Below are 22257 nucleotides of genomic sequence, written 5' to 3'. Positions count from 1 at the left end.
TTTTTTTTGCAGTACGCGGGCCTCTCACTGTTGTGGCCTCTCCCGTTGTGGAGCACAGTCTGCGGACGCACAGGCTCAGCGGCCATGGCTCACGGGCCCAGCCACTCCGTGGCATGTGGGATCTTCCCAGACCGGGGCGCAAACCCGTGTCCCCTGCATTGGCAGGCGGACTCTCAACCACTGCACCACCAGGGAAGCCCTCAACTATATTTTTATTTTCCCTAATTCTATCTTTCTAATTTTATTTTATTTTTTATTCTTTGTTATTGTACTGCTCCTTTTTTTCTTTTCTTTTCTTTTTTTCTTTGCCGTGCCACGCAGCTTGCGGGATCTTGGTGCCCAGGTCGGGCCCAAGCTCCTGTGGTGGGAGCTCCGAGTCCAAACTGCTGGACTAACAGAGAACCTCAGACCCCAGGGAATATCAATCAGAGTGAGGCCTCCCGGAGGTCTTCATCTCGGTACCAAGACCCGGCTCTACCCAACTGCCTGCAAACTCCAGGGCTGGATGCCTCAGGCCAAACAACCAGTAAGACAGGAACACAGCCCCATCCCTCAAAAAACAAACAAACAAACAAAAATATGTTACAGACGAAGGAGAAAGGTAAAAACCTACAAGGCCAAATAAATGAAAACGAAATAGGCAACCTACCTGCAAAATAATTCAGAGTAATGATAGTAAAGATGATCCAAAATAACGGGAACAGAATGGAGAAAATACAAGAAACGTTTAACAAGGATCTATAAGAACTAAAGAGCAAACAAACAGTGATGAACAACACAACTACTGAAATTATAAATACTCTAGAAGGGGCTTCCCTGGTGGCGCAGTGGTTGAGAATCTGGCTGCCAATGCATGGGACACGGGTTTGAGCCCTGGTCCGGGAAGATCCCACATGCCGCGGAGCAACTAAGTCTGTGTGCCACAACTACTGAGCCTGTGCTCTAGAGCCCGTGAGCCACAACTACTGAGCCCGCGTGCTGCAACTACTGAACCCCGCGCGCCTAGAGCCCATGCTCCATGAGAAAAGCCACTGCAGTGAGAAGCACCGCGCACTGCAACGAGAGTAGCCCCCGTTCACCGCAACTAGAGAAAGCCCGTGTGCAGCAACAAAAACCCAACACAGCCAAAAATAAAATTAAAAAAATATATTACAAAAAATATATTAAAGGGCTTCCCTGGTGGCGCAGTGGTTGATAGTCCGCCTGTCGATGCAGGGGACACGGGTTCGTGACCCGGTCCGGGAAGATCCCACATGCCGCGGAGCGGCTGGGCCCGTGAGCCATGGCTGCTGAGCCTGCGCGTCCGGAGCCTGTGCTCCACAACAGGAGAGGCCACAACAGTGAGAGGCCCGCGTACCACAAACAAAACAAAACAAAACAAACAAACAAAAAAAATATATATATATATTTAAAAAAATACTCCAGAAGGAATCAATAGGAGAATAACTAAGGCAGAAGACTGGATAAGTGAGCTGAAAGATAAAATGGTGGAAATAACTGCCGGGGAGCAAAATAAAGAAAAAAAGAATGAAAACAATTGAAGACATCTCAGAGACCCCAGGGACAACATTAAACTCAACAACATTTTAACTATAGGGGTCCCAGAAGAAGAGAAGAAAAAGAAAGGGTCTGAGAAAATCTTTGAAGAGATTATAGTTTAAAACTTCCCTAATATGGGAAAGGAAATAGTCAATCAAGTCCAGGAAGTACAGAGAGTCCCATACAGGATAAACCCGAAGAGACACACGCCGAGACACATATTAATCAAACTATCAAAAATTAAATACAGGGGCTTCCCTGGTGGCGCAGTGGTTGGGAGTTCGCCTGCCGATGCAGGGGACATGGGTTCATGCCCCGGTCCGGGAGGATCCCACATGCCACGGAGAGGCTGGGCCCATGAGCCATGGCCGCTGAGCCTGCGCATCCGGAGCCTGTGCTCCGCAACGGGAGAGGCCGCAACGGTGAGAGGCCCGTGTGCTGCAGAAAAAATAATAAAATAAATAAATACAAAGAAAAAATATTAAAAGCAGCAAGGGAAAAGCAACAAATAACATACAAGGGAATCCCCATAAGGTTAACAGCTGATCTTTCAGAGAAACTCTGCAAGCCGGAAGGGAATGGCAGGACCTATTTAAAATGATGACAGGGAAAAACCTACAACCAACATTACTCTACCCAGCAAGGACTTCATTAAGATTCGACAGAGAAATCAAAAGCTTTACAGACAAGCAAAAGCTATGAGAGTTCAGCACGACCAAACTAGCTTTACAACAAATGCTAAAGGAACTTCTCTAAGCAGGAAACACAGGAGAAGAAAAAGACCCACAAAAACAAACCCAAATCAATTAAGAAAATGGTAATAGGAACACACAGATCAATAACCACCTTGAATGTAAACTGAGTAAATGCTCCAACCAAAAGACACAGACTGGCTGAATAGATACAAAAACAAGATCTGTATATATGCTGTCTACAAGAGACCCACTTCAGACCTAGGGAAACATACAGACTGAAAGTGAGGGGATGGAAAAAGGTATCTATGCAAATGGAAATCACAAGAAAGCTGGAGTAGCAATACTCATATCAGATAAAATAGACTTTAAAATAAAGACTGTTACAAGAGATAAGGAAGGACACTACATAATGATCAAGGGATCAATTCAAAATGAAAACATAACAATTGTATTTATGCAATGCAGCCAAAAATAAATAAACAAAAAATTTAAAAAATGTATGCCCCCAACATAGGAGCACCTCAATACATAAGGCAAATGCTAGCAGCCATGAAAGGAAAAATCGACAGTAACACAATAATAGTGGGGGACTCTAACACCCCACTTACACCAATAGACAGATCATCCACACAGAAAATAAATAAGGAAAACACAAGCTTTAAATGACACAAACAACCAGACAGACTTAATTGATATTTTTAGGACATTCCACCCGAAAGTGGTAGAATATACTTCTCAAGTGCACACAGAATGTTCTCCAGAAGAGGTCACATCTTGGGTCACAAATCAAGTCCTGGAAAATTTCTGAAAATTGAAATTATATCAAGCATCTTTACCCACCACAACACTATGAGATTAGAAATCAATTACAGGAAAAAAAACTGTAAAAAAACACAAATACATGGAGGCTAAACAGTGTACTGTTAAATAACCAAGGTATCACTGAAGAAATCAAAGAAGAAATTTAAAAATACCTAGAAACAAATGACAACAAAAACACGACAATCCAAAACCTATGGGAGGACTTCCCTGGTGGGGCAGTGGCTAAGAATCCACCTGCCATAGGCTTCCCTGGTGGTGCAGTGGTTAAGAATCCACCTGCCAATGCAGGGGACACGGGTTTGAGCCCTAGTCCGGGAAGATCCCACATGCCGCGGAGCAACTAAGCCCGCGCGCCACAACTACTGAGCCTGCGCTCTAGAGCTGATGAGCCACAACTACTGACCCCATGTGCCACAACTACTGAGCCTGCACTCTAGAGCCCATGCTCCGCAACGAGAAGCCACCGCAATGAGAAACCCGCACACCACAATGAAAACCCAGTGCAGCCAAAAATAAATAAATAAAATAAAAATTAAAAAAAAAACAGATGAATGGATAAAGAAGATGTGGCACATATATACAATGGAATATTACTCAGCCATAAAAAGGAACGAAATTTAGTTATTTGTAGTGAGGTGGATGGACTTAGAATCTGTCATACAGAGTGAAGTAAGTCAGAAAGAGGAAAACAAATACCGTATGCTAATGCATATATATGGAATTTTAAAAACCAGTACTGATGAGCCTAGTAGCAGCGCAGGAATAAAGACACAGATGTAGAGAATGGACTTGAGGGCACGGTGGGAAAGAGGAAGCTGGGATGAAGTGAGAGAGTAGCACTGACATATATACACTACCAAATGTAAAATGAACGGCTAGTGGGAAGCTGCTGCATAGCACAAGGAGATCAACTTGTGATGACCTAGAGGGGTGGGATAGGGAGGGTGGGAGGGAGGCTCAAGAGGGAGGGGATATGGGGATATATGTATGCATATAGCTGATTCACTTTGTTATACCGCAGAAACTAACAGAACACTGTAAAGCATTTATACTCCAATAAAGATGTGAAGAAAAAAAAAATGACAATTAGAATTACCCAGTATAAGGAGCAGAAAGAAAAAAATGAAGAAAAATGAACAGATCCAAGAAACCTATGAAACACTATCAAATGTACCAACATACACATTACAGGACTCCTAGAAAGAAGAGAAAGGGGCAGAAAAGATATCTGAAGAAATAATGGACAGGAACTTCTGAAATCTGAGATGTGAATATGCACGTCCAATGCCAAACAGGATAAACAGAGGTCCACAGTGAAACAAATTGGAGTCAAGTTGTCAAAACCCAAAGACGGAGACAATTCTGAAAGCAGCAACCGAAGAATGGCTCCTCATGTACAGTGAAATAAAAGGGTATTAGATAGTAACTCAATACCACAAGAAAAAATAAAGAACACTAGTAAAAGGAACTGCATAGGTAAATATAAAAAGCTAGTATTACTATACTTTTGTTACAGCTTGTAACGTCTCCTTTTCCTACATGATTTAATAGGCAAATGCATGACAATAATCGTAGTGTGTCATACAAAGATGTGACCTGTGACAATAACAACATAAAGGGGGGACAGAGATGTAGAGTGTGTTTACACTACTAAACTAAGTCAGTATTATTCCAACTAAGTTGTTATCATCTTTTAATGTAATCCCCAAAGTAAAGACTAAGAAAATAGCTAAAAAATATACAGAAAAGTAAAGAAGGGAATTAAAATGGTACACTACAAAAAAAAAAAAATCAACTAAGGACTTCCCTGGTGGCACAGTGGTTAAGAATCCACCTGCCAATGCAGGGGACACAGGTTCGAGCCCTGGTCCGGGAAGATCCCACATGCCGCGGAGCAAGTAAGCCCATGCACCACAACTACTGAGCTTGCGCTCCAGAGCCCGCACATCACAACTGCTGAGCCCGTGTGCCACAACTACTGAAGCCCATGTGCCTAGAGCCCATGCTCTGCAACAAGAGAAGCCACCTGCAACAAGAGGAGCCACCACAATGAGAAGCCCACGCACCACAACAAAGAGTAGCCCCCACTCACCGCAATTAGAGAAAGCCTGCGTGCAGCTACGAAGACCCAACGCAGCCAAAAATAAATAAAATTTTTTTAAAAAAGCCAAGATTCAACTACATGCTGTCTACAAGAGACTCTCTTTTGATATAAGGATATCAAGGAAAAGCCCAACAGAGAGGGTTTCAGAACATTTTAAAAAGAATAAACACCAACCCTTCTCAAACTCTTCCCAAAAACTGAAGAGGAAGTAATACTTCCTAACTTATCCTATGAGTCTAACATTACCATGATATCAATGAGAGACAAAGACAAAAAACTATGGACCAATACCCTTATGAGTATTCATGCAAAGATCCTCAACAAAATACTAGAAAACCAAACGCAACATATTAAAAGGACTATGCATGGGGACTTCCCTGGTGGTCCAGTGGCTAAGACTCCACACTCCCGATGGAGGGGGCCTGGGTTCCATCCTCGGTCAGGGAACTAGATCCCACAGGCCGTAATTAAGAGTTCACACGCGGGCTTCCCTGGTGGCACAGTGGTTGAGAATCTGCCTGCCAATGCAGGGTACACAGGTTCGAGCCCTGGTCCGGGAAGATCCCACATGCCATGGAGCAACTAAGCCCGTGCGCCACAACTACTGAGCCTGCACGCTAGAGCCCGTGAGCCACAACGACTGAGCCCACGTGCCACAACTACTGAAGTCCACGTGCCTAGAGCCCGTGCTCCGCAACAAGAGAAGCCACCGCAATGAGAAGTCTGCGCACCGCAAGGAAGAGTAGCCCCCGCTCGCAGCAACAACAGAATGCCCGCACACAGCAACAAAGACACAACGCAGCCAAAACTAAATAAATAAAATTTATAAAAACTAAAAGAGTTCGCACGCCACAACTGAAGATCGCGCATGCCGCCACAAAGATCCTGCATGCCACAACTAAGACCTGGCGCAGCCAAATTAATTAATTTTTTTAATCCCCATTTAAAAAGGATTATGCATGATGACCAAGCAGGATTTATTCCCAAAATGCAAGAAGGGTCAACATATGAATATCAACCATTGTAATACATCACGTTAATAAAACGAGGAAAAAACCCCACTTAATCATGTCAACTGAGGCAGAATACTACCCAACGTGATCTACAGATTCACTACCATCCCTATCAAAATCCCAATGACATTTTTTTGCAGAAAGAGAAACACCCATCCTAAAATTCATATGCAATCTCAAGGGACAGCCAAAACCACCTTAAAAAAGAACAGGTAGGGACTTCCCTAGTGGTCCAGGGACTTAAGACTCTGTGTTCCCAATGCACAGGACCCTGCTTCAATCCCTGGTCAGGGAACACAATCCCACATGCCACAACTAAGCATTCTCATGCCCAACTAAAGATCCCACATGCCACAACTAACACCCAGTGCAGCCAAATTAATTAATTAATAAGTTAGAGGACATACACTTCCTGATTTCAAAACTTACTACAAAGCTACACTAATCAAAACAGTGTGATACTGGCATAAGGACATATAACCAATGGAAGAGAATAGAGCCTAGAAATAAACCCTTGCATGTACAATCGATTTTTGACAAGGATGCCAAAGACCATTTGTTATGAACTGAATGTTTGTGTCCCCTCAAAATTCATAAGCTGAAGCTCTAACCCCCAATGTGACTGTATTTGGAGGTAAGGCCTGTGGTGATAAAGGTTAAATGAGGTCATAGGGTGGAGCCCTAATGCCATAGGACTGGTGCCCTGATAAGAAGAGGGAAGTGACACCTGAGATCTTTCTCCACCAAGTGAGGACACAATGAGGCGGCTGTACTGTAAGCCTGGAAAGGAATCCTCACCAGGAGTTGAATCAGCCAACACCTTGATCTTGGACTTGGTTTGTTTTTTTTTAATTTATTTAATTAATTTATTTATTTTTGGCTGTGTTGGGTCTTTGTTGCTGCACGAGGGTTTTCTTTTAGCTGTGGCGAGCAGGGGCTACTCTTCATTGAGGTGCGCAGGCTTCTCATTGCAGTGGTTTCTCTTGTTGAGGAGCATAGGCTCTAGGCACACAGGCTTCAGTAGTTGTGGCATGCAGGCTCTAGAGCACAGGCTGACTAGTTGTGGCGCAGGGGCTTAGTTGCTCCGTGGCCTGTGGGATCTTCCCAGACCAGGGCTCGAACCCATGTCCTCTGCATTGGCAGGCAGATTATTCATCACTGCACCACCAGGGAAGCCCAATCTTGGACTTCTTAGTCTCCAGAAATGTGAGAAATAAATTTCTGGTTTTTAAGCCACCTGGTCTGTGGTATTTTGTTATGGCAGCTTAAGCTAACACATTCAGTGGGGGAAAAAAAAAAAGACTTCCAAAAATGTTACAGGGAAAACTGGATAACCACACGTAGAAAAGTTTGAAGTTGGACCCTTATCTTATACCACATATAAAAATTAGCTCAAAACAGATCAAAGACTAAAACATAATACCTAAAAATATAAAATCCCTTAGAAAATGTAGGGGCAAATCTTCATAATCTTGGATTTAGCAATGAGTTCCTGGATATGACACCCTGAGCACAGGCAACAAGAGAAAAAATAGATAAACTGAACATCATAAAAATTAAAACCTTCTCGCATCAAAGGACACTATCAAGAGAGTAGACAGACAACTCACTGAATGAGAAAATATTTGCAAGTAGTATATCTGATAAAGGATTACTATGCAAAATACATGAACTCCTACACCTCAACAACAAAAACAAACAGCCCAATTCAAAAATGGACAAGGGATTTGAATAGACATTTCTCCAAAGAAGGCACAGAAATAAATGGTCAAAAAGCAAATGAGGGCTTCCCTGGTGGCGCAGTGGTTGAGAGTCCACCTGCTGATGCAGGGGACATGGGTTCAAGCCCTGGTCTGGGAGGATCCCACATGCCGCGGAGCAACTGGGCCCGTGAGCCATGGCCGCTGAGCCTGCACGTCCGGAGCCTGTGCTCTGCAACAAGAGAGGCCACAGCAGTGAGAGTCCCACGCACCGCAATGAAGAGTGGCCCCCGCTTGCCGCAACTAGAGAAAGCCCTCGCACAGAAACGAAGACCCAACACAGCCAAACATAAATAAATAAATTTAAAAAAAAAAGGTTGAAGCCAGATTGTAAAGCCATTTAAAAAAAAAAAAAAAAGCATATGAAAAGATGCTCAATATCATTAGTCATCATGGAAATGCAAAACGAAACCACAGTGAGTTACCACTTCACACCCATTAGGATGACTATGAACAAAATAATGGAAAAATAACAAGTATTGACAAGGATGTAGAGAATCTGGAAACTTCGTGAATTGCTAGTGGGGATATAACATAGTACTGCCATTGTGGAAAAGTGTGGCCATTCTTCAGAAATTTAAACATAGAATTACCATATGATCCAGCAGTTTTACTCCTAGGATTATACCCCAAAGTACTGAAAGTAGGTAAAGTACAAGTACAGATCTGTACACCAATGTTCATAGCAGCATTATGCACAATAATCAACAGGCAGAAACACCCAAGTAATCTATCAACAAATGATGGGTAAACAAAACATGGTATCTACAAACAGTGCAGTTATTATTCAGCTGTAAAGAAAGAATGTTGTCCTGACACCTGCTACAACACGGATGAACCTTGAGGACATTATGCTAAGTGAAATAAGCCAGGACATAAAGGGCAAATGTTGTATGACCTCACTTATATGACGTACTTAGAATAGGCAAATTCTCTGAGACAGAAAAATGGAAAGGGGGAGAGTGAAGAGTTACTGTTTAATGGGTGCAGAGTTTCTGTTTCAGATAAACCAGTTTGGAAACAGATTTGCTGATAGCTATACAATATTGTGAATGCATCTAATGCCACTGAGTTGTACAGTCACAAATGGCTTAAATGGTACATGTAACATTGTATATTATTTTACCACAAGAAAAAAGGCAATTATTAATTCTACTAAGTGATACAGAAAAGTATGAACAATATGCCAATTTTTTTAAATTTACAATGTGTAAAACAATGTAAACACATAGATCTCTCCAGTGTGAGTTTTCTAGGATTGAGGAAACGAGCTGCACAGAAAGCACCACAGTACTTCTCTAGAGGATGCTGTTTGGTGTGTCTGGACGAAACCTACACCGGGCGCAGTGGTGGTGAGTTCTCTTTGTCTAAGGGGAAGCTACAGGAGTTTCTCCTGTTTGCTTACGTTTGTCACTCGATTTCTCTAAAGTGACCATGCACTGTTTCTGTTTTAAGACTTTTTTTAATTAGACAGAAATGCTCTTTCACCTGTGACAACACTATGTGGACAGCAAGTAAAGGGCTGGGTGGGTCACATGCAGGAAGTGCACAGCAGACCTCAGGGGCCTCCCCTAGTCATGGGGAAAAGTCTTCCCGGAGGTGAATCCTCTGATGCTGGGACATGTTGGAGCTGTGCCGGAAGGCCTTGCCACACTCGCCGCACGTGTACGGCTTCTCCCCGGTGTGAATCCTCCGGTGCTGCAGGAGGTATGTGCCCTGGCTGAAGGCTTTCTTGCAATCAGTGCATTTGTACGGCTTCTCTCCGTGGTGTGACCTCTGATGGTGGATGAGTCTGGAACTGTTGTGGAAGGCCTTCCCACACTCACCACACTTGTAGGGTTTCTCTCCCGTGTGGATCCTCTGATGCTGGATGAGGTGGGTGCTCTGGCTGAAAACCTTGCCACAGTCATTACATTCATAGGGCTTTTCTCCGGTGTGGCTTCTCTGATGTTCAACAAGCTTGGTTTTTTGGATGAAGGCTTTCTCACATTCATTACATTTATAGGGTTTTTCTCCAGTGTGAATTCTTTGATGTTGAATAAGGTTAGAACTCTGGGTAAAGCCTTTGCCACATTCTTTGCACTCATATGGCTTCTCTCCAGTGTGAGTCCGACGATGTCGGATGAGGATTGAGCCGTCACTGAAGGCCTTCCCACAGTCGTTGCACTTGTAGGGCTTCTCTCCAGTGTGGATCCTCTGGTGATAAATGAGGGACGAGTAGGCACTGAAGTGCTTCCCACACTCACTACACTTGTAGGGCTTCTCCCCAGTGTGGATCCTTTGATGCTTCATGAGATTTGGCCTCTGATTGAACGTCTTCCCGCACTCATCGCAGCGGTAGGGGATCTCCCCGGAGTGCATCCTGCGATGATTGATGAGTTCGCAGCTCTGGTGGAAGGCTTTCCCACACTCGTCGCACTTGTAGGGCTTCTCTTCGCTGTGCAGCCGCTGGTGCTTGGCAAGGTTAGCACTGTACCTGAAGGCTTTCCCACAGCAACCACAATAATGCAATTTTTTTCCAATAGGAATTTTGTGATCTTCTTTAACAACTAAATTTGCAGTGAAAACTTCCCCTAAATCACGCACCATATTTGTTTTTTTGGACCTGTGTACACGCTTATGGTTATTAAGATACGATCTCTGTTCAAAACTCTGCTCACATATATCGCATTTGTGAGGTCTCTGATCAGGGAGAGTGCTTGACCCCAACCTGAGGTTTCCCCCAGACTCCAGGCCACTCTCCTTGTTGGCCAGTGTGACTGGTCTGGGGCCTCTCTGCTCCACAGGCCCGTCCATGCTCCCCTCTGGCTCCCTGACATGCTCACAGGCTTCTCCTGGCTCAGGTCCCTGGAGAAAACTCCCCCTGAGTCGGTCCAGTTCTTCCCCATAGAGCATCTCGCTTGAAGTCAACTCCTGATTCTCAGTCCTGGTCCCATGAGCTGAAACAACAAATGGAACACCTCAGGGTCACCTGTTCTGACTCTGGAAGGAAGGTATAAAGATGCTGCTGACCACCTGTGAAGTACCATCTCCATCATCTCCAAAGTCACAAAAACACCATCTCCAAAGTCTTGCAGACATGAGAGCCTGGAGCCCAGAGGCTTAAAAGCCTCGCCCAGGGCTGCAATCTCGCGGCAGCACAAGCATCCGCCCAACTCTTAACACCCACACCATTCCTGCCTGCCTTCTGCCCACAGAGCATGCTTGGTTGGGACTGCAGGATACCTATCCTCATCACAAAAGGACAGAAGATGGAAGCTTCATAGCATCATGGAAACCAGAGCAAGGAGGGGTCCCAAAACTCATGAAGGATATCTGACAAAGAAATTAAAGCTGAGCGAGTGTAAGGCTGCCTAACAATAGCTAATCCACCCCAAAATCCATGGTGGGAAAACCAGCTGCCTCCCCAGAAGGGCAGAGAGCAGAGCTCATGCCAACTGAGGAAGAGAGGGTAGAGCACACAGAGGCTGGGTCCCTCAGCCCTCCCTAGCAGGCCACGCCCATTCCCAGGGCTCTTCCCAGGGGCCTGAGAGGCCGGGAGCCACCAGCGCCTTAAACTCAAGATGTAACACGGGATGCCCTCAAGTCTGAGGCCCATGTCTCCACCCTTTCTTCCCTGACGAGGCACACAGTGACTCCACTTGCAGGACTACACTCACCAGAAATGCATTCTCTGTGAGCCAAGACACGCACACACACACAGCCCCAAAATGGGGACAACCAAATGCCCTGCAGAAGTACAATGGAAAATACTTGTGGTGTGTTCACGACAGAACAGCGAACAGACTGAACAAACTCCATACAACATGGCAGGCTCACCACATGCAGGTGCCCCATAGGAGTCAGATAGAAGGGCCAGTGGGGAGCAGTGAGAAATGATGGAGGAGGACCTGTGGGCTCCCAGGGAACTAGATTATGTTCTCTATTTTGATCTGGATGATGGATTTTCGTAAAAATCGACTGAGCTGTAAATAGGGTCTGTCCCATTTCTGTAAGTATTTATATTTGAATAAATAAATTTACAAACGTGAAATTCAAGTTCTTTGAGCCAATAGTTCCTTCCTAGGACATCAGCAAGACACCTGCAAAAAGTCACTCATCAGCGTTCTCTGTGGCAATGAACCCAGAGGACACCATTCCCCACAGCACACCATTCCCCATAGCACTTCCACTGAGAGCAGTGACCGCAGCTCATGCGCACAGAAATAGAAATGCATTCAGTGAAAAATCCAGCGACCCTTCAATGCACACAGATCACTGCATTCCTAGCGATGTCTGTGTGCAGGTACAGACCAGACTTCACTGGAAAATGGACAGCATGTACACACCGGAACACATTTGTATTTGGGTGCTGAAATCTGGGGTGATGTGTACTCCCTCCCTTTCCTATAATAGCCTGCAATCATCTAGTAGGTTAACTTAGAAGAGAGCAAACGAAGCGATGTTCTCCATCGCTATGGCCCCGCCTGACGGTCTGACGCCCCTCGGAGGGCATGAGCCCTGGACAGCAGGGCTCCATGGAGTCCTGGGGGTCTGGCCTTCCTTCACAGCACACCCGAGTGCCTTCCCCTCTTCTCCTCCACCAACACTGCCCCCTCTTACCCTCCTAGAAGATTCAGCTCAAGAATCACCCTATAAATAAGCAACAAGGATATACTGTGCTGCACAGGTAAACATAGCCATTACTTTGTAGCAACTTTAAATGAAATATAATCTGTAAAAATACTGAATCGCTACACTGAACACCTGAAACTAACAGAATATTGTAAATCAACTATACTTCAACTAAAAGAAAAAGTCACCCCACTGTGGCACCCAGGCTGGCAAAGGTGACCTGGGTTTCAGCAGAGGCCACTCCCAGGGCTACTGCACTGGCCATAATGCATCCTCCTCCAAATTCATGAGTCGGCTGACACTACATATCGTGGACCCCCACACATGCTTGTTCAGCAAGTGAGTCAGGAAGTCAGCCCCCCTACGCACCTGAGCCATCGATGGTCGGTCGCTCTCTCCCCTGCACGTCCGGGACCCACGGCTCATCCCCTCGCTCCAACTGTGTAATCACCTCTGGCTTGGGGCCTGCAGGTCCAGCTCCTGGGAAGGAGACGGGGCCTGGGATTGATGCCAAGGACACAGTGTGGGCTCACCCTGGGGCTGGCGGGGGAGAGGACACACAGGTACAGGGGGTGATGGGAAGTCTGGAAACTCCCTGGAGAGGTGGATGTGGTCATGAAGATGAAGATCTGAGCACAGAGGACTCTCTCCACCAGGAGATGCACCTACATTGGGCCTGGAGCAGGGAGGCAGTCTTATCTGGTGCTGGCGAACCCAGCCCCACCCAGGGCCCTCCTCTGTGCAGACCAGGCCTGCCTGGGACGAGGGTCAGTGACACCCATCTCTGGGCCCAGGGGATGAGGCCCCCAGCCCAGCCCCTGCTGAGCCCTGAGCCCCCAGGACTATTCCCTGAGTTGCATCCCAGGAAGGGGCCTCACCCAGCGAGACCAGGTTCCTGTAGGTTTCCAGCATCACATCCCTGTAGAGGCCCTTCTGAACAGGGCCCAAACGGCCCCACTCCTCCCTGGAGAGGAGCACGGCCACGTCCTCGAAGGTCACTTCAGCCTGGAACAACAAGAGCTGCTGCAGGCCCAAGCGTGGCTCAGGCTGGGCCCGGGCTAGAGAAGCAGCACAGGGGTGATCACAGGCCTGATCCCTCAGCGTGGCCCTAGGGGGTGACCTGACCCCTTGGCTGCTGAGCCAGCTCACTCAGGGAGGTTGGGGGATTCCCAGGGTCACCCTTCTTCTTCTCAGCGCCCCACAGCAGAGACGCCTGACAGTGTTTGTTGAGGCCAAGCAGACAGGGAAGCCCTGGGAGAAGACCTCACGCCTTCTGGGGAAAACAGATGCTCACCTGGGGCAGGGCAGACAGATACAAAGCTGCCATCGCCTAGTACCCTGGGCTTCCCGGGGATTGAGGCAGGAGCCAGTCACTCAGGTGCTGAGGGAAGAGAGAGGCACATGTGGAGGTCCAGCCGGGCCCCTCCTGCAGCCGCAGCCTCAGGGCTCGGCCTTCCGGGCAGACTCTGCTCCCTGTAGACACGTACAACATTTCAGGTCATCTGCCCCCACCTCCTCCCGGGCACCAAGTAGTCTCATTCAAGAGGAGGATGGAGACAGTCATTCACTTTACATGAAAGAATAAAGATAACACATTAAGGGCTGAGGAAAAAAAAAGGAGCTAAACGAAAAAAAAATCAATAGAAGGCATAAAGCAAAGTCAAAGATGAGGCAAAAAATACAAAACTAGTAAAAACAAGACCAATGGATGTGTAACAGTTAGAAGTAAAAGGATTAAGCTCACCTACTGGAAGCACAAGACCCTCCAATTAGATACACAAAATGCACGTATATAACCTACAATAACACAGAAAGGCTAAATATAAGGCAGACCAAAGAAACACTAATTAAAATAAAGCTATAATAGCTATATTTACCTTTTCTGTATCTTTAAAGCTCTTTATTGGAGTATGACGTTTATACAGCAGAGTTGACAACCCGAACACAGCTCGAGGGGCCCGGCCCACAGAACCAGGCCCTGGCAGCCCTGCCGCCGCTGCAGGCTCTGCCTACTTGCCGGCCTCCCAGGAGAGCCTCTGCCGGGCTCCTGGCAGCACAGATCAGCGCCCTGCAGACTCTGTCAGAGGGGCTATGCCTTCTGCACTCCGTGCTGCCTTCTTCTCCTTAGCACGGTGTTTGCGAGCTGAACATGCTTTGCTGCATGTGCCTTAGCGATGTTTATACCAATCAAAACAAGACTGAAAGCAAAAATCATTATTAGGAACAAAAGCAGACACCGGGTATTAATAAAACGAAAAATCCACCAAAAGCTGTAATTACAAACATGTGTATCTACAAACAAATCCTTGAAGCGTAGAAAGCCAAAGCTAAGTGCAGTGCCAAAGAGAAACGTGCAAACCCTCCCCTGGAATGAGAGATTTTAACACACTTCCCTCAGAAATGAGTGGATCAAATAGAGGATACTTACTTAAAGCACAGAGAATACACTTTTTCAAAATGTACACTGAAATTGTAAGAAACAACACACACCAGGCAAAAAAGAAAGTTTCAAAATATTCCAGGGACTTCCCTGGTGGGCCAGTGGTAAAGAATCTGCCTTCCAATGCAGGGGATGTGGGTTTGATCACTGCTCGGAGAACTAAGATCCCACATGCCACGGGGCAATTAAGCCCGCGTGCCACAACTTCTTAGTCCACACGCCCTGGAGCCTGCACGCCACAACTAGAAGACAAAACCCACACACCACAACTAGAGAGAAGCCCACACGCTGCAACAAAGAGCCCGCACACCGCAACAAAAGATCCCGCGTGCCACAACTAAGACCAAACGCACCCAAAAATAAATAAAATAAAATAAATAAATAATAAAAAATATGGGCTTCCCTGGTGGCGCAGTGGTTGAGAGTCCGCCTGCCGATGCAGGGGACACGGGTTCTTGCCCCGGTCCGGGAAGATCCCACATGCCGCGGAGCAGCTGGGCCCGTGAGCCACGGCCGCTGAGCCTGCGCATCCGGAGCCTGTGCTCCACAACATGGGAGTCCGCGGCAGTGAGAGGCCCGCATACCACAAAAAAATAATAATAATAAATCTTAAAAAATGTGTGTGTGTATATATATATACACATATATATGTGTGTGTGTGTGTATATATATATATATATATATATATATATAAAAAACACAAAAAGCTCCAAAGGCTGATATCATTTGGCAAACTTTCATATTGTTGTTCCACTAGAAATATCTGATTTAAAAAAGAACCCCCCCTTCAAGAAAAACATAGAAATGGAAATTAAGGTGGAAATGGAAACAGAGACTACCTAAGGGAAACCTTAATGCACTTATTTTAACAAAGAGATGGAAATAATAATCTAAGCGTTCAACAAGAAACCAGGCACAGAATAAGAAAGCAATTCAAGGAAAGAAGATGAAAAAAAATAAACACAGTTTAAAGAAACAGAAAATAATCTCAAACTTGGTTCTTTGAAAATGCTAATAAAATACACAAATGTCTGGCAAGTCCAATGTGGGGAAGGGGAAAAGGTGGGAAAGGAAATACTATTAAGAACAAAAAAGGGAACACAACTCTACATACCACACATTAAGAGTGGCGGTTCTCAGAGTGCAGGCCAAGACCCTGGCACTCCTAGCACTCAAGTCTGTTTCATAACAACGCTAAGGGAACACAACAGAAGCATTAGCATTAGTCAGCGACAAGAGGCAGATGCTTGCTCCCTCACCCAGCTGCTACGTAACAGTGTACCAAAGACCCTAGCCAATGCATTAAGTCACAGAAAAAGAAATAGAAGCTACAGTTCCGTGGTTAGGACTCCGTGCTCCCACTGCAAGGGACACGGGTTTGATCCCAGGTTGGGGAACTAAGATTGCACATGCCACCACGCAACCAAAATAAAAAAGAAGAAGAAGAAAAAAGACAACCTACATAGAAAATCCGAGAGTATCAACCTAGTGTTGGGATGATAAAAGTTCAACAGGATTGCCATATACAAGGTCAATAGACTAATTAATATTACTCCCATATACTAACAATCAGCAACCAAAAAAAACAGCATTCCTAACAGCTACAAAAACTATACAGCACCTACGAAATCTAACAAAACAAATGTAACTTTATGGACAAGATGATAAAACTTCATTGAAGGACACACACATAAAAAAACAAAACCTATGGAGAAAAAGACAACGTTCATAAACAGGAGGGCTCAATATCACAAAAATGTCAGTTCTCCCCAAATGAATCTATTAATTCTGTACAAGCAAAACTGCAACGGGACATATCATGATATCTGACCAAAATGATTCTAAATATCACAAGAGTAATGCTCTAAGATTAACCAAGGCGATGCCAAAGAAGAACTAAGGCAGAGCCATGCCCTACCAGATATCAAGTCTTATTATAAGACTGTGGTAATAAAAGTGAGATACAGCTGTCCCTAGGTGTCCATGCAGAATTGATTCCAGGACCCCAATAGGATACCAAAATCTAAAAATACTCAACTCCCTTATATAAAATGGCATAGTATTTGCATATAACCCACACACATACACATCCCCCGTATACTTTAAATCATCTCTAGATTACTTACAATACTTAACACAATGTAGATGCTATGTAAATAGTTGTAGATACAATGGAAATACTATGTAAAGACTTGCCAGGTGGGTCTTCCCTGGTGGCGCAGTGGTTAGGAATCCACCTGCTGATGTAGGGGACATGGATTCGAGCCCTGGTCAGGGAAGATCCCACACGCCACGGAGCAACTAAGCCTATGTGCCACAACTACTGAGCCTGCGCTCTAAAGCCCGCGTGCCACAACTACTGAAGCTCGCATGCCTAGAGCCTGTGCTCCGCAACACAGAGAAGCCACCGCAACACAGAGAAGCCTGCGCACCACAATGAAGAGTAGCTCCCACTCACCGCAACTAGAGAAAGCCCGCGCGCAACAACGAAAACCCAACGCAGCCATAAATAAACAAATAAACAAATAAATAAATAAAAATTTATACAAAGTTGCTAGGTGTAGCAAATCCAAGTTTTACTTTTTGGAACTTTCTGCAATTTTTTTTCCTCCAACACTTTCAATCCTCAGTTGGTTGAATCCACAGATGCAGAACCCACAGATACAGAGGGCTGATTGTAAGAGCACAGGAAAGAGGATAATGGAACAGATCCACGCATATATTAATGACACACTTGCAATGTTAAGAGCAATGCACCGTTCAATAAATGAAGCTGGCACAACTGAATTTCCACAGGGAAGTAAAATTAGATCCTGCCTTCCACGGCACACAAAAATATATTTCAGACAGGCTGAAGGCCTAAATGTTTCTTTAAAATGTTTACAGCTATTATAAGGAAATAATACAGAAAACACACCATCCATAAAGGAAAAGTTGCTTAATTTTACTCCATCAAAAAAACCTTCTGTACAAGACACCACAAAATTAGAAGCAAACTGGGACTTCCCTGGTGGTCCAGTGGCTGAGACTCCACGCTCCCAATGCAGGGGGTCTGGGTTCAATCCCTGGTCAGGGAACTAGATCCCACATGCCACAACTAACAGTTCGAATGCCGCAACTAAAGATCCCGCAGGTGGCAACGAAGATCCCAAGTGCCACAACTAAGACCTGGCACCGCCAAATAAGTAAAGAAGTATTTTTAAAAACTTAAAAGCAAACTGCAAGGTGAAAAAAAATATTTTCAAACATATGTAATAAAAGTATACAGCATATATTTAAATATACAAAACAAAAAGAAACAAACCATCAAAAATTTAAAAGGGAATTCCCTGGTGGTCCGCTGAAAACATGAGAAACATGGACTCTCAGAGTCCCGTAGGTAGTCTGGTAGTCACTCTGGAAATCGATCAGGCACCACCCGGTAGAGCTGAAACTCTGCAAACCCCTGGGTCAGGAAACCTAATTCTAGGTACGCGCCCTATAAAAACTCTTGCCAATGCACAAAAGACACACAAGGATGTTCCTGCATGTCTGTGTACAAGCAAAAAAGGGAGCAACCTCAATACTCATCATCAGGGAACAGGCAAGGTCACAGTGGTTGAAAGGAATGAACACATCACTGTCACAGAGGAGACAGAACACAAGTTATAAGACTGAGTAAAACTGGTAAGTGTAGAATATCAACAGTATGATACATAAGTAGATTTTAAAATACAGAAACACTATTAAGTGTGTAGAGGTATAAGAAAACATGCTGACAGCAAAATAACAATCAACAGAGTTATTTTTCTGGCATCTAAGAGATGGGAGAAAATACATGCAAACAACATATCTGATAGAGGTTAAGATCCAAAATATATATGGAACTCACACAACTCAATAGCAAAAAACCATATAACCCAACTTAAAAGTGGGCAAAGCACCTGAATAGACATTTCTCCAAAAAAGACATACAAATGACCAACAGCTATATGCTCAGGTGCTCAACATCACTCATCATCAGGGAACTGCAAATCAAAACCACAAGGAGAGGGCTTCCCTGGTGGCACAGTGGTTAAGAATCCGCCGGTCAATGCAGGGGACACAGGTTCGAGCCCTGGTCCAGGAAGATCCCACATGCCATGGAGCAACTAAGCCCGTGCGCCACAACTACTGAGCCTGCGCTCTAGAGCCGGCATGCCACAACTACTGAAGCCCGCATGCCTAGAGCCCGTGCTCTGCAACAAGAGAAGCCACCACAATGAGAAGCACGCGCACCGCAACAAAGAGTAGCCCCCACTCTCAGCAACTAGAGAAAATCCATGTGCAAGCGAAGACCCAATGCAGCCAAAAATTAAATAAATGAATAAATTAATTTTAAAAAAACCCACAAGGAGGGGCTTCCCTGGTGGCGCAGTGGTTAAGAATACGCCTGCCAAAGCAGGGGACACGGGTTCGAGCCCTGGTCCGGAAAGATCCCACATGCCATGGAGCAACTAAGCCCGTGCGCCACAACTACTGAGCCTGTGCTCTAGAGCCCGCAAGCCACAACTACTGAAGCCCACGTGCCTAGAGCCTGTGCTCTGCATGCAACAAGAGAAGCCACTGCAATGAGAAGCCTGCACACCGCAACAAAGACCCAATGCAGCCAAAAATAAATAAAATTAATTAATTAAAAAAAAACACAAGGAGATACCACTTCACACTTGTTAGAATGGCTACTCTCAAAAAGCAAAAGAGGAACTTTCCTGGTGGCACAGTGGTTAAGAATCCACCTGCCAATGCAAGGGACATGGGTTCGATCCCTGGTCTGAGAAGATCTCACATGCCACAGAGGAACTAAGCCCATGCGCCACAACTACTGAGCCCGTGAGCCACAACTACTGAGCCCGAGTGCCACACTACTGAAGCCCGCGCGCCTATAGAGCCCGTGTTCCACAACAAGAGAAGCCACCGCTTGCCGCAACTAGAGAAAGCCCGTGTGCGGCAATGAAGACCCAATGCAGCCAAAAATAAATTAATTTTTTAAAAAAGAACATCCTTTACCTTTTAAAAGAAAAAAGCAAAAAAAAGCATTGGTGAGGATTTGGAGAAAAGGGAACCCTTACACACTGTTGGTGGAAATGTAAATTGGTGCATCAACTATGAAAAACAGTATGAAGGTTTCTCAAAAAATTGTAAGTAGAACCACCATATGATCCAACAATCCTACTTCTCAGTATATATCCAAAGGAAATGGAATCTGGAGCTCAAAGTGAGATCTGCACTCCCGTGTTCACTGCAGCATTATTCACAACAGCTAAGGCATGGAAACAACCTAAATGTCTGTCCATGGATGAAAGGATAAAGTAAATGTGGCCAAAAATAAATAAATAAAAAACAAGGGGAAAAAAATGTGGCATATATATACAATGGAATATTATTCAGTCATAAAAAAAGGAATTCCTGCCATTGGCAACAACATGGATGAACCTGGAGAGCATTATACTAGGTGAAATAAGCCAGACACAGAAAGACAAACGCTGCATGATCTCACTTATACGTGGTATCTAAAACAGTCCAAATCATAGACTCAAGGAGTAGAATGGTGGTCGCCAGCGTTTGGGGATTAATGAAAATGGACATGTTGGTCAGAGTACAAACATTCAGTTATGCAAGATGAATAAGTTCTGGAGAGTTAATTAACAGCCAGGTAACTATAATCAACAATACTGTATTATATACTTTGAAATTTGCTAAGTAGATTTTTTTTTTTAATTTAGACTGCTACGGGTCTTAGTTGCGGCATGCGAACTCTTAGTTGCGGCATGTGGGATCTGGTTCCCCGACCAGGGGTCAAACCCAGGCCCCCTGCATTGGAAGTGCAGAGTCTTAGCCACTGGACCGCCAGGGTTTTTAACAGTTTTCTTAAATTACCAAAAAAAAGGGCGGGGGAGTGGGTGGGTTTGAAAAAACTAGCAAAAAGAGAAGTGGCAATCCCAGTCCCTGACGTTTGCTAATCCATTCTCTGTCCTTAAGTTTTAACGAAAAGGATTTTTTAATGCCACATTTTAAAGGCACAAAACAATGGGGCAAATAAAAAGGTTTCAGACCTTGAATAAAAGCCTCTAGAAAGAGAAACAAAAATTTGGCTGCTGGGAGAAAGGCTTCCGTGGGCCAGAAGCAGAAGGGTGGGAAGGAAGGGAGATACGTCCGGTGGGGCGGGGGGCGGGGGGCGGGACCCGCAGGGCCGCGGGGGAAATGCGGAGGCGGGCTGACGCTGGAGGTGACGGGAGTGTGCACGGGCATGAACCCCCCGAGCTGGAGACCCGCGAGGAGGGTACCGGGGGCGGAACGAGTTGGGGGCGGAGGGGGAGAGGGGAGCACAACAGTGCGAGGCCGGCGCGCGCGGCGCCTGGTTACCGGCGGCATCTCGCGCCGCGGAAGCAGCCCCTTGGGGCGACCCGGGAGGGGAGTCCGGTGGAGAGACCCCAGGGCGGGCTTGGGACCGGTGACGGAGACTCCGCGGCGGGAGAGGGGCCTGGCAAGCAACGACCCCGACCGGGGGAGAACAGTAGGGTTCGGGGTCTTGCAGTGGGACCCGGGGCGGGAGTTCTCGGTGTCGAAGGGAGGGTCCGCGCTCGGCTCCCGGGAGGCCCAGCCGCCGCCGCCCCCGCCCCCACCGACCCACACTCACCTCAGCGCCGCCCAACAGCAGCCTGCACGACCAGGCCCCGCCTGCTGCTCCTGCCCAGCCGACCGAAACCCGACCGGAAGTGACGTGCCCTCCTCCCGGATCCCGGCGGAAGACGCCTTAGGGTCGCTCTGGGAAACGGACGCCGCGTCTCGGTGGTCGGCCGCCTCGAGGAAAGTAGAAGCTGCATCGTAGATCGGGAACGCTGCCACCAGGTGGCAGTCTGGAACCACGACCCCCAGGCTTCGCAGCGAAGGCAAGGCGGAGGCTTTGGTGACCAGCAGATTGCCAGTAATTCTCCTTTTCAGTGAAACTCAAGGCACTGCAACCAACAAAAGTTCAGGCAGGCCCTTTCCTTTGCAGCTAAAGGCAGAAAGCCACGCCTTTTCTCAGGGCCATGTGAAGAGGATACTTACTGGTCAAAGCAGCCCGTTTTAGTTTAACCCACTGCCCCCAGCCCCAACTCCTGAACCCCGCATGCCTAGAGCCCGTGCTCTAGGGTATAAATGGGGTCCAGTGTCCACTCAGGGTCTGAGTGCCCGAATGCTCCTGGAGCAAACTCTCCCTGTTGGCCAGTCCCCTGGACAAAGCCCCAGGCCACTTTACCCAGAAGGGAGC

General features: G+C 46.1%; 1 protein-coding gene across 6 annotated transcripts; it reads right to left on the bottom strand.

Annotated features, from left to right (window-relative positions):
- Positions 1 to 8891: 8891 nt before the first annotated feature.
- Positions 8892 to 21759, bottom strand: ZNF34 (zinc finger protein 34). Of its 6 annotated transcripts, none has more exons than XM_073794323.1 (6): positions 21643 to 21759; positions 14425 to 14745; positions 13842 to 14344; positions 13426 to 13552; positions 12917 to 13027; positions 8892 to 10872 (listed from the first exon to the last, which is right to left on the bottom strand). In XM_073794323.1, the coding sequence occupies exons 3-6, from the start codon at positions 13872 to 13874 to the stop codon at positions 9509 to 9511; spliced, it is 1635 nt and encodes a 544-aa protein (XP_073650424.1). In that variant the 5' UTR covers positions 13875 to 14344; positions 14425 to 14745; positions 21643 to 21759; the 3' UTR covers positions 8892 to 9508. The 6 variants fall into 6 exon arrangements, with proteins under 6 accessions (XP_073650424.1, XP_033698540.1, XP_073650427.1 ...); XM_033842649.2 differs by lacking the exon at positions 21643 to 21759 and having other exon boundaries at positions 13842 to 14020; positions 14292 to 14344; positions 14425 to 21631; XM_073794326.1 differs by lacking the exon at positions 21643 to 21759 and having other exon boundaries at positions 13842 to 13928; positions 14292 to 14344; positions 14425 to 21631.
- Between the last annotated feature and the right edge of the window lie 498 nt (positions 21760 to 22257).

This window comes from Tursiops truncatus, chromosome 17, assembly GCF_011762595.2.
Source record: "Tursiops truncatus isolate mTurTru1 chromosome 17, mTurTru1.mat.Y, whole genome shotgun sequence".
In the NCBI taxonomy this organism is placed as follows: Eukaryota; Metazoa; Chordata; class Mammalia; order Artiodactyla; family Delphinidae; genus Tursiops; species Tursiops truncatus.
Note: the sequence above shows the minus strand (reverse complement) of the source record. Positions and strands in the feature narration are given on the sequence as shown.

Bases quoted from the DNA above. Each gene is read 5' to 3' on its own strand.
- ZNF34 (XM_073794323.1), bottom strand. From the start codon at position 13,874: ATGGCAGCTTTGTATCTGTCTGCCCTGCCCCAG. The intron at 13,553-13,841 runs GTGAGCATCTGT...TTGTTGTTCCAG, and splicing joins ATCTGTCTGCCCTGCCCCAG to GCTGAAGTGACCTTCGAGGA. The intron at 13,028-13,425 runs GTGAGGCCCCTT...TCTCCTTCCCAG, and splicing joins CAGGAACCTGGTCTCGCTGG to GAGCTGGACCTGCAGGCCCC.